Raw genomic sequence first — 13,763 nt, 5'->3', positions numbered from 1 at the left:
AATGCTGTAGTCCAAACGAGCCGTTCGTTGTAGTTCTTGAAAAGGGATTTTTTAAAAACGAAATATCCTTTGGAATGGACTTTGAGATTTGTAAGTTTGAAGATCTTTTTTATGCCCAAACATACACACTACACACTGACTAAAATTCAAAAAGTGAAAAAGCATAATAGGACCCCTTTAAAAGGTTTTAGATTTTTAATATTTTTAATTAATTAAACATTTAAATAAGATTTTTTTATGTTTAAGTAATTTTTTATCATTCTTTTTTGTAGTTTATTTTTTTTGCATTTAATTTTCGAATTTAGATATGCTTCAATGGCATATTTTCCCCCTTTTTAGACTCTGTGGTGCTATCAAAACATCGCTCTGTTTGCTTGAGCATTTTCACCAGCACGACAACAATAGTGAGAAAAAAAATTTTTTTGGCGAATGAGAGAATCGTTTGGGAAACTTGTTTGCGAAACAACTCAATATTTTTGCAATTCAGTTTGTTGCTGTTAGTGGCACAGAAATGGCACACTTCAGCTATTTAATGGGGTGCATCACCTAGCTGCAGTTCAGTGTCATAAAATGAAAGTCAGTAAATAAGGAAAGACATGCAGAAGATGAGCGCGTGTTTGTCAGCAGATAGACTGCTGGATTCAGCTGACTGGATGACTGAAGGGATTGTGGGATGTGTGCCAAGGGGATGTAGCTGCCATCTGCAACAGTTAGCTTAAAAAGCCAGTATTTATGATGCAGCCTGCACATTGTCAAACACACACACAAACATACAGAGCGGAACACATCTCTGTCCACTACTGTTTTAAAATCTCTTTACAAAGTTTGTCTACATCCACAAGTGTAAAGGGGCAAAATAAAATTTTAATAGAATTTTTTTTTTTATTACTTCAAAGATGAAACAATTCCTCTTTTCATCATTCCTCATTTTCATGTTCTAAAAACGGTGCTTTCACTCTCAGACCACTAGAGGGAACCAAATAAACATGATCTGCTTCTATACCTTATGTTTGAAAGTTCATAAAAACTTTCTTTCAAACTTGTCCTGATGTGTCTGCTCTGTTCCCACAGAATGTGATAAACTGAGGAAAGATGGCTTCCGCAGCTCACAGTACTACTCGCAGGGGCCCACCTTCTCAGGCTCCACAAACTCCCAACATGAGGACGAGGATATAGAAGATGATGAAGCTGATAAAAAGGTAGGATTATTTAAGAATTTTTTCCTGGTCATTAGTATGTTTTTTTTATGGTTTTATATTTTATTATATTTTAATATATTTTATTGTATTTTTATGTTTTTATTATATTTTATTTTATATTCATATAAAATATAATAATAACAATTATTATTGTTGTTTATAGTATGTGTACATATATGTATGTATTAAATGTACGTTTGTTTAACGCATTTTATACTCTTTTTATCCATGCCAGGTTTCAAATGTACTGAAACATCCAGTGTTTTTCACTGTACATTTCAATGGTCTAATGCCTGATAAAATAAAAAAAACATGAATTCAAGTGGTGTAAAGTGTATTATTTTGTTAGTATAGCATAAAAAGAATGATCTGTTATGAAATCAGTACAGAAAGCTGGTCTGTGATTGCAGTGACTGTGTAGAAGCCTGTAGGATTTGGCTGCCCTCTGCTGGAGAGAGTGTCTGCCTGCAGATGGGTTCTGGGTACTGAATCAAGCCTCCCACATGTGCCTCTGTGGAGTTCCCGCCTCAGTTCTTCAGTATCTCTGCCGGCTTCATTAATGTTGTCAGTCCCATTATGAGAGCTGAACCCCAGGAGACTAACACGCTAATGAAACTATTACTCAGAATGTGTTAGAAAGCAACAACTGCGCTTGTGTTATTTACTGAGATTTTTCATTCTACAGAGCTGCTGTTCAGCCTGTGCACATTGAAGACAGGTTTGAAAGAAAAGGACTTTAACTGAATGAATTCAATTGGACAATCATGAAAGTTTTAGCAAGAAATAATTATGCAATTTTGTTTATAGCACAACCATCTTACCCTTGCCCTCATTCTCTCTTGTCTTTATCGCTTAAGCACACTGCGTTCAGGGGCCCTGGAAAGGTCAGACCCTGTAAAAGCAAAGATTCAGGGGTCCTTTTGTCCTCCTATTACCCCTAGCCCTCCATAAAGGATCCCATGCCCTTTTAACCTTTTTTACCACCCTAGACCTACTTTCCCAGCCCATTGGGATTGAGGTTAACTCAGGTTACAGTGCTGGACAGGCCTTTTGCTTTCCTTTTTCTTGTTCTTTCTTTCTTCTTTCTCCTGCTTTTTGCTATATCATGGAGAACCTTTTTTCACATTTTGGGATGTTATTTCACTGCCATAACATCATAAAACATAAAAATTGTTTGTTGCTTTTGAAAAGGTTTTTGCTGCAGATTTTTGGTTTTAAAAATTCATTTAACTATTTTATTGGAGACAGCTTTTGTAGAAGCAGCATTTTTTAGAAGTATTCTTTATTTTACACTGAAAGTCATACCTCTCTGACTGAGGCAGGACGGGTAATAAACTGTTGAAACATAAAACAAGACCTCAGGCAGCTGTGAATAGGTTTTGCACTATTGTTAGTGACCTGGATGGATAATTAAATGTATTGCGGTGATTTAACTACAGTTGGTTTGTTAGGGAGGCCCAGGTGTTGGATTGAAACTTCAGATGGTCCACTTGTAACTCTGCTGCGAACGGCGTTCCCATTGCAGAATCACAATGCGTGAACAGAGTTTTAACGCCTCACTGGTTTTTCCCCTCTCTCAGCTCTCGTTCTGTATTCTTTCTCTGAGTTTCTCAGTGTGTTTATGTGAATGTGTGGTTTGGTGGTCAGTTGCCCGTGAAACTGCTCTGTATACTCCTGGAGCTCCAATAAGTCGGGGCACAGAACCCTTAAACAACCCTTGGCTAAAGTTAAAGAGGAGCTCTGAGTCTGAAACTCCCTACTAGTCTCAAAAATGCTTTATTTTTTTATTCTGCTTATCTCTATAAGCCCCCTGCAGTCATGAAACTCACTGTATTTTCACCACTTTTCCAGTCCACAGCATCTTCAGGAGAGGAAGAGAAAGACACCTGCCAAATGAGAGCACAGAGTCCAGCGCAGGTGGAGGGGGTTGAGGTTGATGGACAAATGTCACGGTCCAAACCTCCGCCCCTGCCCACTCCAGAAGAGAAGATGAGGCAGCAGGCTCAGGCCGTTCTCACAGATATTGTCCCCATCAATGTCACAGGTAAGAAATATATCCCATCAGCTGTCAGGCAAACCAACCAGCATTGTAGAAACGTTAAAAATGTCACTTCCATGTTATGTCTCTGAAGAGTCCTTATGTTTGTCAATCTAGAATTCATATAGTTGGTCTGTTACACTCATAGTTTGTTTCATGTGGATCTCTAACCAAAATCTTAGAATTTGTTACTGGATTTTATTTGTAATTCCTAATAACTTATTATCTGTACCTAACATTTGAGCACTGCATGCATGATCACTACTTACTGCCTGTTCTGGATACATAACCATGTGGATAGATTGAACATGAATGTGTATGAGTGCATTAACAATTCTCATATTAACAGTTCTGTCATTTCCTCAATCTCTTTGACCTTTGAGAGTTATCTGTTTGAGCATTACGTCTCACAAATTCATCACTGTGAAATACACACACACACACACCTTATCCAAAAGAACACAGTCTCACCTACTACATAGTCTCTTCCTCAGACAGAATAAGCTCTGTATTTCCAATCCCTTCAAAAAAAAAAATTTCTGAACTTCACTATGACTCAGGAAGAAGCTGCATTAGACTTTAAAGCACACACACATACACACCCCCACACTAATTCAGTCTGTCAGCTCCGTGACTTAGTCAGACATCCCAGCGTGCTGAAGCTTAGTCAACAGTGCCCAGTCTCTGGAGTTTCCGCGCTTTTGCAGCGCTACAGCACATCTTACAGCACAAAAGTGCTTTTATAGTTAAAATACAGTTTCTAATATTGTATTTCAAACAAGGGTTGCCTCTTCATATACTTCATATAGAGTGAGAACTTTCTATTTGGATCTAGATTTTCCCCTAGCATACCACAGATCAGAGCATGCAGTTTGTATGCGTATATTGTCCACCCAATCTTGAACATAGATGCATTTTTGACACAGACACACTTGAACATAGTTGAGTATAGATATGTGTGCAGTTTTTTCTTTGTCTTTGGTTTTCACTTCATTTGCTTATGCAGAATGTGTGTGGCTCTGCATGAAAGTTGTACCGGAACTGTATGTGTGTGTGCGCTGCATGTGTGATGCATGTATGTTACTAACTGGCCCTTTTGCCTGTCTGTCCTCGTCAACTGGTCTCCAGGGGAGACGTTTGACAGGCAGGCCAGCATCCGCCGCTCCATTATAAACACTGACACTCTGGTCCGCCGGCCCAAGAAGGTTAAGCGGAGAAAGACTATTTCAGGGGTGCCTGACAGCGTCCAACAGGAACTAGGTATGGTATGGCTTTGCCAGCTCTCTCTGTTGCTGCTCCTGCCTCACCTGTTTCCATTTAGTTGAGTTTCATGTAGTCCTGTAGCTGTCATGACCATCTAATGTAGTTTGACATGACCATGCCTCATTCCTATCTCAATGCATTTTCTTTGCATTGATTTTAGAATCTTAGAATTATCCTAATCTGGGGGCGTATTACAGAAAGTTTCTTATCTTAGGTCTTAACTTAAGATGTGATATGTTAAATTAGGATTTTTCAGAAATTCGTATTACAGAAGCAAATCTTAACTTGATTTGGGATTCTTATCCTATCTTACAAAATCATATCTTATCTCTAGTTAGGAAATCTTAAATTGCATTATCAAGCTCGACAATCCACTCTCAGGTCTGTTACCAAGCAACCAACACTGCGCAAGCTGCTGATGAGGTAAACAAAATAATAGAAGCTACTTCACTTTGAAAACCGCCTTTTGCAAATAACCGTAACACCGTGTCTACACCGGACGCGACAGCTGTTGTGTCGTGCCGTGCCGCAACAGCTGAAGTCTGTCTACTGTACACTGGACGCGACAAAGCGACTGTTGAAAATCATTTTAAATTTGTGTCAGCACGTCATAAATAGAACGCGGCAGCAGTTTACTGTCGGGGATCTGTCGTGTTGCGCCACACCGCAGCCAGTGTAGACAGCATCACTGATTATAATGAGTTCTATAGTATTTTGTCGTGCTGCGCCGCTCGCGTCACTTGCACTATAACCGGTAATGCTCCGTGACGCTTTGTTGGTCTCTGTATTGCTGGCTGCAGCTCCTGTGCTAACTGTAATATCATGCTGCGCGGCAGTCTGTTATTACTTATAAGTGTTTTGTTATCAAAATGTAACACATCTTCAGGGTCCTCCAGGAGTCTTTCTACCATTAAACATCTCCGTTCTTTATTTTCAATTATTAATTAATGTAATACCATTGTTGGACAGTGCAATTGTAAGCGGTTTTTCCGTTAGCTTTCAAATAATTTTGAAGTTAGGACAGCTGTGGGGTTGTCCTAAAGTTAAGACAGTTTTTAGGATTTTTTGTCAAGTTAGGAGGTTTCTGTAATACCCCCTTCCTATCTGTAGTTAAGATAAGATAACACACTTAGGAAACGCTGTTCTGTAATAGCTTTTGTCCTAAATGTGGTCCTAACTGAAATTACCATGGTTATCAAACAGATAAGATAAGATTTTAAAGTTAGGATCTTTCTGTAATACACCCCCTGAGCTCTTTCTCTATCCAAAATAAATGTATTCCTATTTAAAATAACTGTCTCATTAGTCTACTCTCAAATCATGTATTGATTTGCTAATTTAGTGCCCTAAATGGGGATTTTGTTTTACTTCTCTTTTCACTGTGAGTCTTTGCATGCATACTCTTGATGCTCTCTGTTATATAATCTCAGCATCCAACAGCTGCATCCAGCGGCATTCCATTTCCCACCACTCCCCTGGGTCACGGTCCCTGATTCTGTTTAGTTTGCTTCCTGTTAGTGTATGTGAGAGCTGATTTTGAAGCCATTGTTGGAGGAGGCATGCTACATTTTGCTTTGCAGCCAACTGAAGCCACTGCATAATCCCCTATTCAGATTCCTCTGGCAAAACACTTCATATTTTATCAGGGAAGTAAAAGAGGGGGAGGGGAGAGGTAAAACGACATAGAAGAAAGAAAATTGCAGATAGTCATCATAGTTGGGTGTGTATTATGAGCAAGTTTCATGCATATCCATTTTCAATAACACTAGCATACTGTTAAAATGCCATTTCTGTTTGTGCACATGCAAGATTATGGGGATTGTGGAAAGGGCATTCTGCATCACTGTTTGTATTTTCTATTTGTAGATAAGCTTTTAATCAACCCTTCTTTATCAGAACAGATGGGTGTGGGGGAGAAATAGAGTGTCAAGCTCTTTAAAGATGTTTTTTTCTGATAGCGATGCACAATAAATCTACATTAAGTCCCATTGTGTTGTTTATATATGCAGAGGTAAGGACTAACTTCATGCATCGGTGTCATATCCCAGATTTAAAATTAAAGTTGATCTGATAGAAATGCTTTTAAGACAAGTCTCTGTCTAATGGTTTAGAATATCATGATTACGTTTGTATGGTAATTTATTCGCTAACAGTGAGTGTGATGTTAAGGAGATACAAGGTTGCACTCTGCGGTGTGTGTATGGTAACAGGAGGCATAATGCATTAACGGCCTGTGGTTTTCAACTAAACTCTAAAAATGTAAAAATGTCTGCATGCATATATGAATAAGCCCATAAATATGTGTGGTTTGTGTGGAAGCGTGCTGTAGTGCCTGTCCCCCTAAGATCCTTGATTTAGTACACACACACTCATTGACTCTCAGGAATGGACAACATATTTGGCACCAACCATTAAGATATCGGTCTTAATCAAAGTTTCCAGAAGTCATCAACATGCCGCATGTGGCTGCAGCTAATCAAATTAATTAGCTCTCAATTGAGAGGGTTAATCTGATTGGCAGCTGATGTCACAAAGAGATGGAGGGGAGAGAAACGGAGAAACAAGCCGCTGTAGTATTTGTCATAATTGTCTCTTTTCTGTTTTTCTCCGCAGTGGCTAAAGGGCGTGGAGGAGAGCTTCGGCCACAGTCCATGTTTATCCCTGGACAGTATTCAACACTTGGGCGAGTCATAAATGGGAATTCCACTCTCCGTCGATCTATAACAAAAGATTCTGGCTGCCAGACTGAGGATGTGAAAATCGTCCCACCCTCTGTGAGGAGAATACGTGCTCAGAAGGGCCAAGGAATTGCTGCTCAGATGGCCGGCATCTCCACCTCTGCTACGAACATCTCTTCAGTTTCCGATGGGAGCTCCCCTGGAAATTCAGTTGTTGTAATGGCACCACGGTTTGGCAATGATATCCAACGTTTTCACAGCTTGCCACGAGGTGCAAGGGTCTCTCTTAACGCAGAGCCCCTTTACAGTAGCACCCCTTTCAGGCAAGAAGACTCCACTGCAAAATCAACTCAGCAGATCGGAAAATTACAAGTAGATGATACTGTGGTGCACATGAGGAATGCCCCCAGGGTATGCACCCAAGCATGGCCAAAATCTCAGGAGGTTAGAGGTACGTGGGGATCTGTCTCGAGTCCAGCCTGTGTAGTTTCTCCATATGCTGCCTACTCAACCTCCCTTATACCTAATGCTACTCTATCATGTTCTGCTGAGGTTATCGCACTTCACACCACGTCAAGCCCTGGCCAGAACCCAGTTGCTGGCTCATCGTACACTAAAGCTAGACCTCTTAGCATGGTCTCAGCTGTCAACAGTGAGAGCACCAGTAGTGTGGGCACAGGATCACACACACCAGAAGCAGGCATGAAGGATACCTGCAGTGAGACTGGCCAGTCCGATAGCAGTTTGCACAGCCACAGCACCCTTGCTGCAGGAACACTGTCTTCAGATGAGCAATGGATTTATGACACTCCTGAGAATGTCTTGCCCAGAAGGACACTATCTTCCAGCTGCTCAATACCCATAAATCATCTCTATAGTAGCCTTGAACGCTCCTCAAAAGGCACAGACTCTAGTTCGCTCTACTCTATGGACAATGATGGCTACTACACTTCCATGCATCTGGATTCAGGCCTTAGGTCAAGGAGCCAGGGTAGCGGCCATGGTCATGGCATAGAAGGAAGAGCGGCAAGACACAGTATGTACGAGTGCCTGGGTCAGCAAGAAGACCAAAACAGCTTGTACAGTGACCGGTCACTGTCACGTTCCATTTCTCTACGCAAGCCTAAGAAACCACCTCTTCCACCAGCACGCACAGACTCTCTACGACGAAAGCCTAAGAAAGCCAGCTCTCCCACTGCCAGTATTGGACAGTCAGATATTAGCAATGGTCCGCTTCTCAACGAGTCATTGATTGCCACGCTCCAACAGTCACTTCAGAATGGGCTGAAAGGTAAAGGGTCTTCCACCTCACCGTCTCATAGTCCTTGTAGTGACTACGAGGACCCCTGGATGCTTCGTTCCAGGAGCCAGAGCAGCATCAGTGCAGGCAGCAGTGGTGTGTCAGCTACAGGGATGGCTCATGTGTACTCCATTTGTCACGTCACACCTTCTCCTAGTGACACTAGTAGCCTCCGTTCTGATTATGCAGACTCCTGGGGCTACTACATGGAGTACCCTTGTCCATCTGGGGATCAGACACGGTCACCTTGCACCAATTCACTTTCTGCTGGACAAGTGGTTGAGATGGCAAATGGGAAAAGCCTCCACAATGGTAACCAGGCTAATCTTCCTCATGCTCAGAAAGGAAGTGATGTGTCTGTGAAGCCTAAAACAGGCACCTCATCACCGGATAGGGTACATCGATTGACATCTCCATCAAGTGGATACTCGAGTCAATCCAACACTCCAACAGCTGGCACTCCTGTTCCCTCCTTCATGAGATGCATGTCCCCATCAGGCAAGCCCAAACCCAGAGTACCTGAAAGAAAATCATCCCTGCTTTCATCTGTATCCATATCATCGTCTTCCACTTCTCTTTCCTCCAACACCTCTGATTCCAACAGGAACAATATTCCTCCTCCACCTCCTCTACCAGCTGGTCCTGTGGCTATTGTACCTTTTAATCCTCCATCCTCTCCTCATCCCCTTCCGCCCTTAGGGCCTGTGTGCACTATAGACCAGAAATTTCCCCCTCCGCCACCTCCTTTACCCACAACCCCCCATCAACAAGCATCCATGAGCCCTCCTTACATCAATTCCTCCCCTGAATTTCCACCACCTCCACCTCCGGAAGTGTTGACTGACCCTGTCTTGTCAAGCCTCAATAGTTCTTTCAGCCCTCCACCACCTCCTCCACCACTGCCTGCTTATTCTCCACCCCAAAATCAACACCTACCCAGCTTGACACCACCTACACCTTCCTCTGCTTGCTTAAAGGAAATTAAAGGTGGCCTAAAACCAGTGAACCTAGAAAGAAAACCAGTTTCGCCTCACTCTGAGGAGCTTAGTAAGATTGGCATGCCTCTCATCACCCCTATGGCCCTGCAGAGTGTGCAGCTTCGGCCAGCAAAATGGTCAGAAAACAATGGAGTTAGCCAGTTAGCCAGACCCCAACCACCAGAGAAGCCTCAAAAACCAGGGCATCCCACAGTTCCTCAGGGCATCCCTTGCATACCTCCAAATTTAAGGCCATCATCTCCAGAGAAAAAACTCTCCATCCAGCATAGCCAGGATAGCCATGTTGAAGCAAAACCTGACTGTGTAATATCACATTCTGAAGAGACATCCTGCTTTACAAATGGTTCCATAGATCTTGGTGAGGTTAAGGCCACAGCTGAAGTAGATGGTCTTGAGACTGCCCTCGCATCACCTGCGGAAACGCCACAAAACTCTACACCCATGAAGAAGCCTCCTCTGATTTCCAAAAAGCCCAAGTTTTCTCTCACCTTTTTCTCAGTGGATCATGTCAGTGATTTGCTGAGTGCTCAGAATGATGATAAAATCTCTATGACTACAGCTGAAGATCTGGACCCCACACCTGTGCCAGAACAGGAAGAAAAGGCAACTGAGAAAGATGGCATTGACATTTCTGCACCTCCTGAGGAGATAAGAGACATTTCTCCCACAAATGGTGAAGCTCAGGAGTTCTCCCAGACTCCTGGTACCATTACTCCAGATGCAGACAAGGGCACCTCTGAAGCAGAGGATGAAGAAAGAGATGATGAAGATGTAACCAGCAGCACAGGATATTTTGGCTCTAAAGATGATGAAAGTGGTGAGTCAGATTTTCCTAATTTTACTCTGTGGGGTTGGAGATCATTTATAAAACTGGATGTCACAAAATCATACAATTTTAAATACTCTGGCCTTTTTAAAGAGTCACAGACACTATTGGACGACATTGTGATCTCAAGCTCTAAATTATATAAAGAGAGATTATAGGAATAAGGGGATGCACATTAGCAGCTTGTACTAAAACAGCATTGTAAAGAAAAAGAGAACTTGTGTATGAGTGCATTTGTGCATTTAAAGCAAGAGGTGGCTGATTTTGCTCACCTCCACCCTTAAGTGAATCAGGGCTTAGAATGGGACATCACTGCAGCAGACCTTTGGATTCAGTACTTTTACTTCTCTCTCTCTTTTCCCAAAACTATAACTATATTAATTCAGCCACCCCTCCTCTCTCACCACCATCTGTCCCTTTGACTTTTGATTATTCTATTCCTCTATATCCTTCTATTGTTCATTCTTTCATCTATTCATTCAAATGTTTTGCATGCATGTTACATGACATGACAAATGTAAATGAATAATAATATTGATAAATTATTCAATATTTAATGAATATTAAGAGTAGCTACACACAGACATCTCTTAAATTTAATTTTTTAGTTTAATGAAGGTGTGCAGCTTACATATCAGGACTTTTCTAGGTATTTCTCTCTTATATTTTAAAAATCATTACAGCTAAAGAGAATATGTGTGTCTCTTTCAACATCATCGTTGTCACAGTGACCACACTCACACTTCTAGCCAGAGTCAGGATAGAATGGGACAGCCACAGCATTCTCTAGGGAAAGCTTTTAAACGGGATGGGGGCCTGGGGTGGAGCTGACAGTGGGTATAGGAGGAGAAACGTGAGGGAGGGGTAGAGAAGAGAGCGCGTAACGTGAGATCACCCTCAGCAGCTCAGGCAAGTGCAGATGTGAGATGAGAAGAGAGCAGAGCAACTGAACTGTGGAAAGGTGGATACGACCATAACAATGTAAGAGAATCTTAAACATACAGCTTTTTACCGTCCTTCATACATGTTATAATTGAACAGCGTGATGCGTATGTGCATGTCCTTGGAATATTTACGGCTGTGATGTGTCTTGGTACTTGTATGAAATGTAGGATTTTGATTGACTGTTTTAAAATCTTGTGTTTTCTTATATTTTGCATAATCTGTGTTCAAGCTCTCTAGAGTTTTAAATCTGCCTAGAAGGTTTTCCTCTCCATTCTTTGAATGTTTTTGTTAGACAAGTTTGTCCAAACATGCCTATGCATTTTGACGTAACAGTATCAAGTTCTAGAATGCAAGGCATTTATGAGCAAGACAGTATCGGTTTGACAGCTGAGTTTGTTATTGTCAGAGCACATTTACACTACATTTATGCATTTGGTAGAAGCTTTTTTGAATATTAAACGCTTTTGACCTTGGTGTTGGAAGCGCAATACATTTACGATAAAAATACTGTTATTATAACAACTCTCTCTCTTTCTCTCTCTCTCTCTCTCTCTCTATGTATTTACATGTATATATATGTATTTAAATATATATTATTATTATTATACGAGTTTAATATATGAATGTTCTACCAGGTGAGGTGTTCGAGTCCAGCACGTTGGACGTCACTCAGTCTCCCAGCACTGTGGGGGACATGGTGACCCCCACACGACCCCGCACCACAGAGGACCTCTTTGCTGCCATTCACAGGTAAATTCCCACAATACTTTGCTGTGATCCCTTTTCCAGTCTGGTCTACTTCCTTTCCACTCCATCCCTCCCTCGTCCCATAAACCGCATTCATAATTTTAAAGCGGGCTGTCCTATCCAATCTCAGATACATTCATCAAAGATGGAGCGTGGAAGGAAAGCAGCCTGTAAAGAGTATGGCTTCTGTGGTCTCTGTCTGTCAGATTAAAAAATGCCCCAGGCTGAAGTATTACCCCACTGGATGCTTATATGTAGTTTGGCTGTATTGAAGAGACATGCACTCTCTTCTAATTCCATCATAAAACACTCATAGCCTTACTGCAGTCCTTCACATGAAAACACAGCTCTGATGCATACCGAATGGCACATTATTTAAAATTCATTATGTTGTTGTGTTTTAGTTCACACAGCCGTATTACGTATGCAGGCTTGCCATAGTCACGTGTAATGGGCAGGTTTTTGAAGTTGTTCAGCACGTCACACAATTTCATTCGAGAGGATTTGGTTTCCTCTGCTACAGTGTGTGTGTGTGTGTGTGTGTGTGGCTTTGCTCTTCCTTTTGCTCTGGACCGCTGCAATCTCACACAGATATTAGAGCAAAAGATATCCTTGAAATGGAAAACCAGTTTAGATGTAGTGTGACAGAGCACCAGATGCTATGTGCTCCGTAAATCCTGCGGTTTGCCCACTGCCACTCTCAAAGCACTGAGCTTTAGATGAATCAAATAATAAAGCTGGAGCGAAAGATAGATTACAACCACAGTGTTTATAGCATTTATCTCAAGATTAGACCTACTGTGTTTTACAAGAACTTGACACTGCAAAAAAATTGGTATTGATTCAGTATTTCAAAATATATAAACAGGCTTAAAACAAGATAAGCATAAATTTTGGTTAAAAAATTTAACCCTATTACAGTTGTAATCTTAAAACGAAAATTGTGTTTTAATATAACAAATGAATAGTCTCTGCACCTTATGCAATTTGGCTTCTCAAGTAAATTTATCTTGTTTTAAGGAGATATATATCCATATATGCATTTTTTATATTTATCTTGTTTAAAGGATTTGTTTAGGATTTGTAGGTATTGTTTTTTTAGCTATTGTATATCTGAAACTTTCAACTCTTGCTTCCACATCCCTTGTAATTTTCCCACTATCTGTCATATCTGTTGTTCTCTTCGTCCTTGGTCTTCCCTGATCTCTTCCATCCTCCTTTTCCTTCTCTTTCGTTCAGCCTGGACCAGTTGAACATGAACACCCCCCAACATATGAGGTGCGGTCTGGCAAGTAATTAGCCGATGGCTGTTCGTCTCGTGATGATGCTAGGGTGGGATTAGCTCTATAATCTCCCAGCGCATCTCAGATTTGGGATGAATTTCTGCTCCATCCCGCAGATAATCCCACGCTCCCTAATCTGCAGCAGTTATGCCATGCTAATGAATTTGATTTGATCCTGGGCACACATGCTAGTGTTCATTGACCCAAGGTCCTCCTACTGGTTGGGTGAATGAACAGCCCTCCAGGTTAAAATGATGCTGGGCATTTTGCCCAGTTTGCTTTGTTGATTAAGCTTCCATTATGTCTGCACTTCCATAAAGTTGCAACGCTTGCAGTATTCCTCTTTGGTTTGGCTTTTAAAGCACTGAATTTGTATTAAACACCTCAACCCCCCCCCACCCCACACACACACACACACACACACACACACCTGAATGCAACCAACTTAAAATCACTTTGTGTGTGTGTGTGTGTGTGTGTGTATCC

The 13,763-nt window shown here is 41.5% G+C and overlaps 1 protein-coding gene across 3 annotated transcripts in view; it reads left to right on the top strand.

Moving 5' to 3' along the window:
- LOC107732633 (NHS-like protein 1) overlaps positions 1-13,763 on the top strand; it is a 117,202-nt gene that overhangs the window by 99,411 nt on the left and 4,028 nt on the right. For 2 of the 3 annotated variants that reach the window (XM_016544030.1, XM_016544032.1), the window contains exons 3-7: positions 1,072-1,199; positions 3,051-3,243; positions 4,366-4,497; positions 7,114-10,293; positions 11,883-11,997. In XM_016544030.1, coding sequence (XP_016399516.1) covers positions 1,072-1,199; positions 3,051-3,243; positions 4,366-4,497; positions 7,114-10,293; positions 11,883-11,997 — 3,748 coding nt within the window. Of the gene's footprint in view, positions 1-1,071; positions 1,200-3,050; positions 3,244-4,365; positions 4,498-7,113; positions 10,294-11,882; positions 11,998-13,233; positions 13,273-13,763 lie in introns of all 3 variants that reach the window. The other variant, XM_016544031.1, reaches the window with a different exon arrangement.

Source organism: Sinocyclocheilus rhinocerous, unplaced genomic scaffold (assembly GCF_001515625.1).
Source record: "Sinocyclocheilus rhinocerous isolate Xijiao unplaced genomic scaffold, SAMN03320098_v1.1 scaffold1542, whole genome shotgun sequence".
In the NCBI taxonomy this organism is placed as follows: Eukaryota; Metazoa; Chordata; class Actinopteri; order Cypriniformes; family Cyprinidae; genus Sinocyclocheilus; species Sinocyclocheilus rhinocerous.
This window is presented reverse-complemented; position numbering and strand designations above follow the sequence as displayed.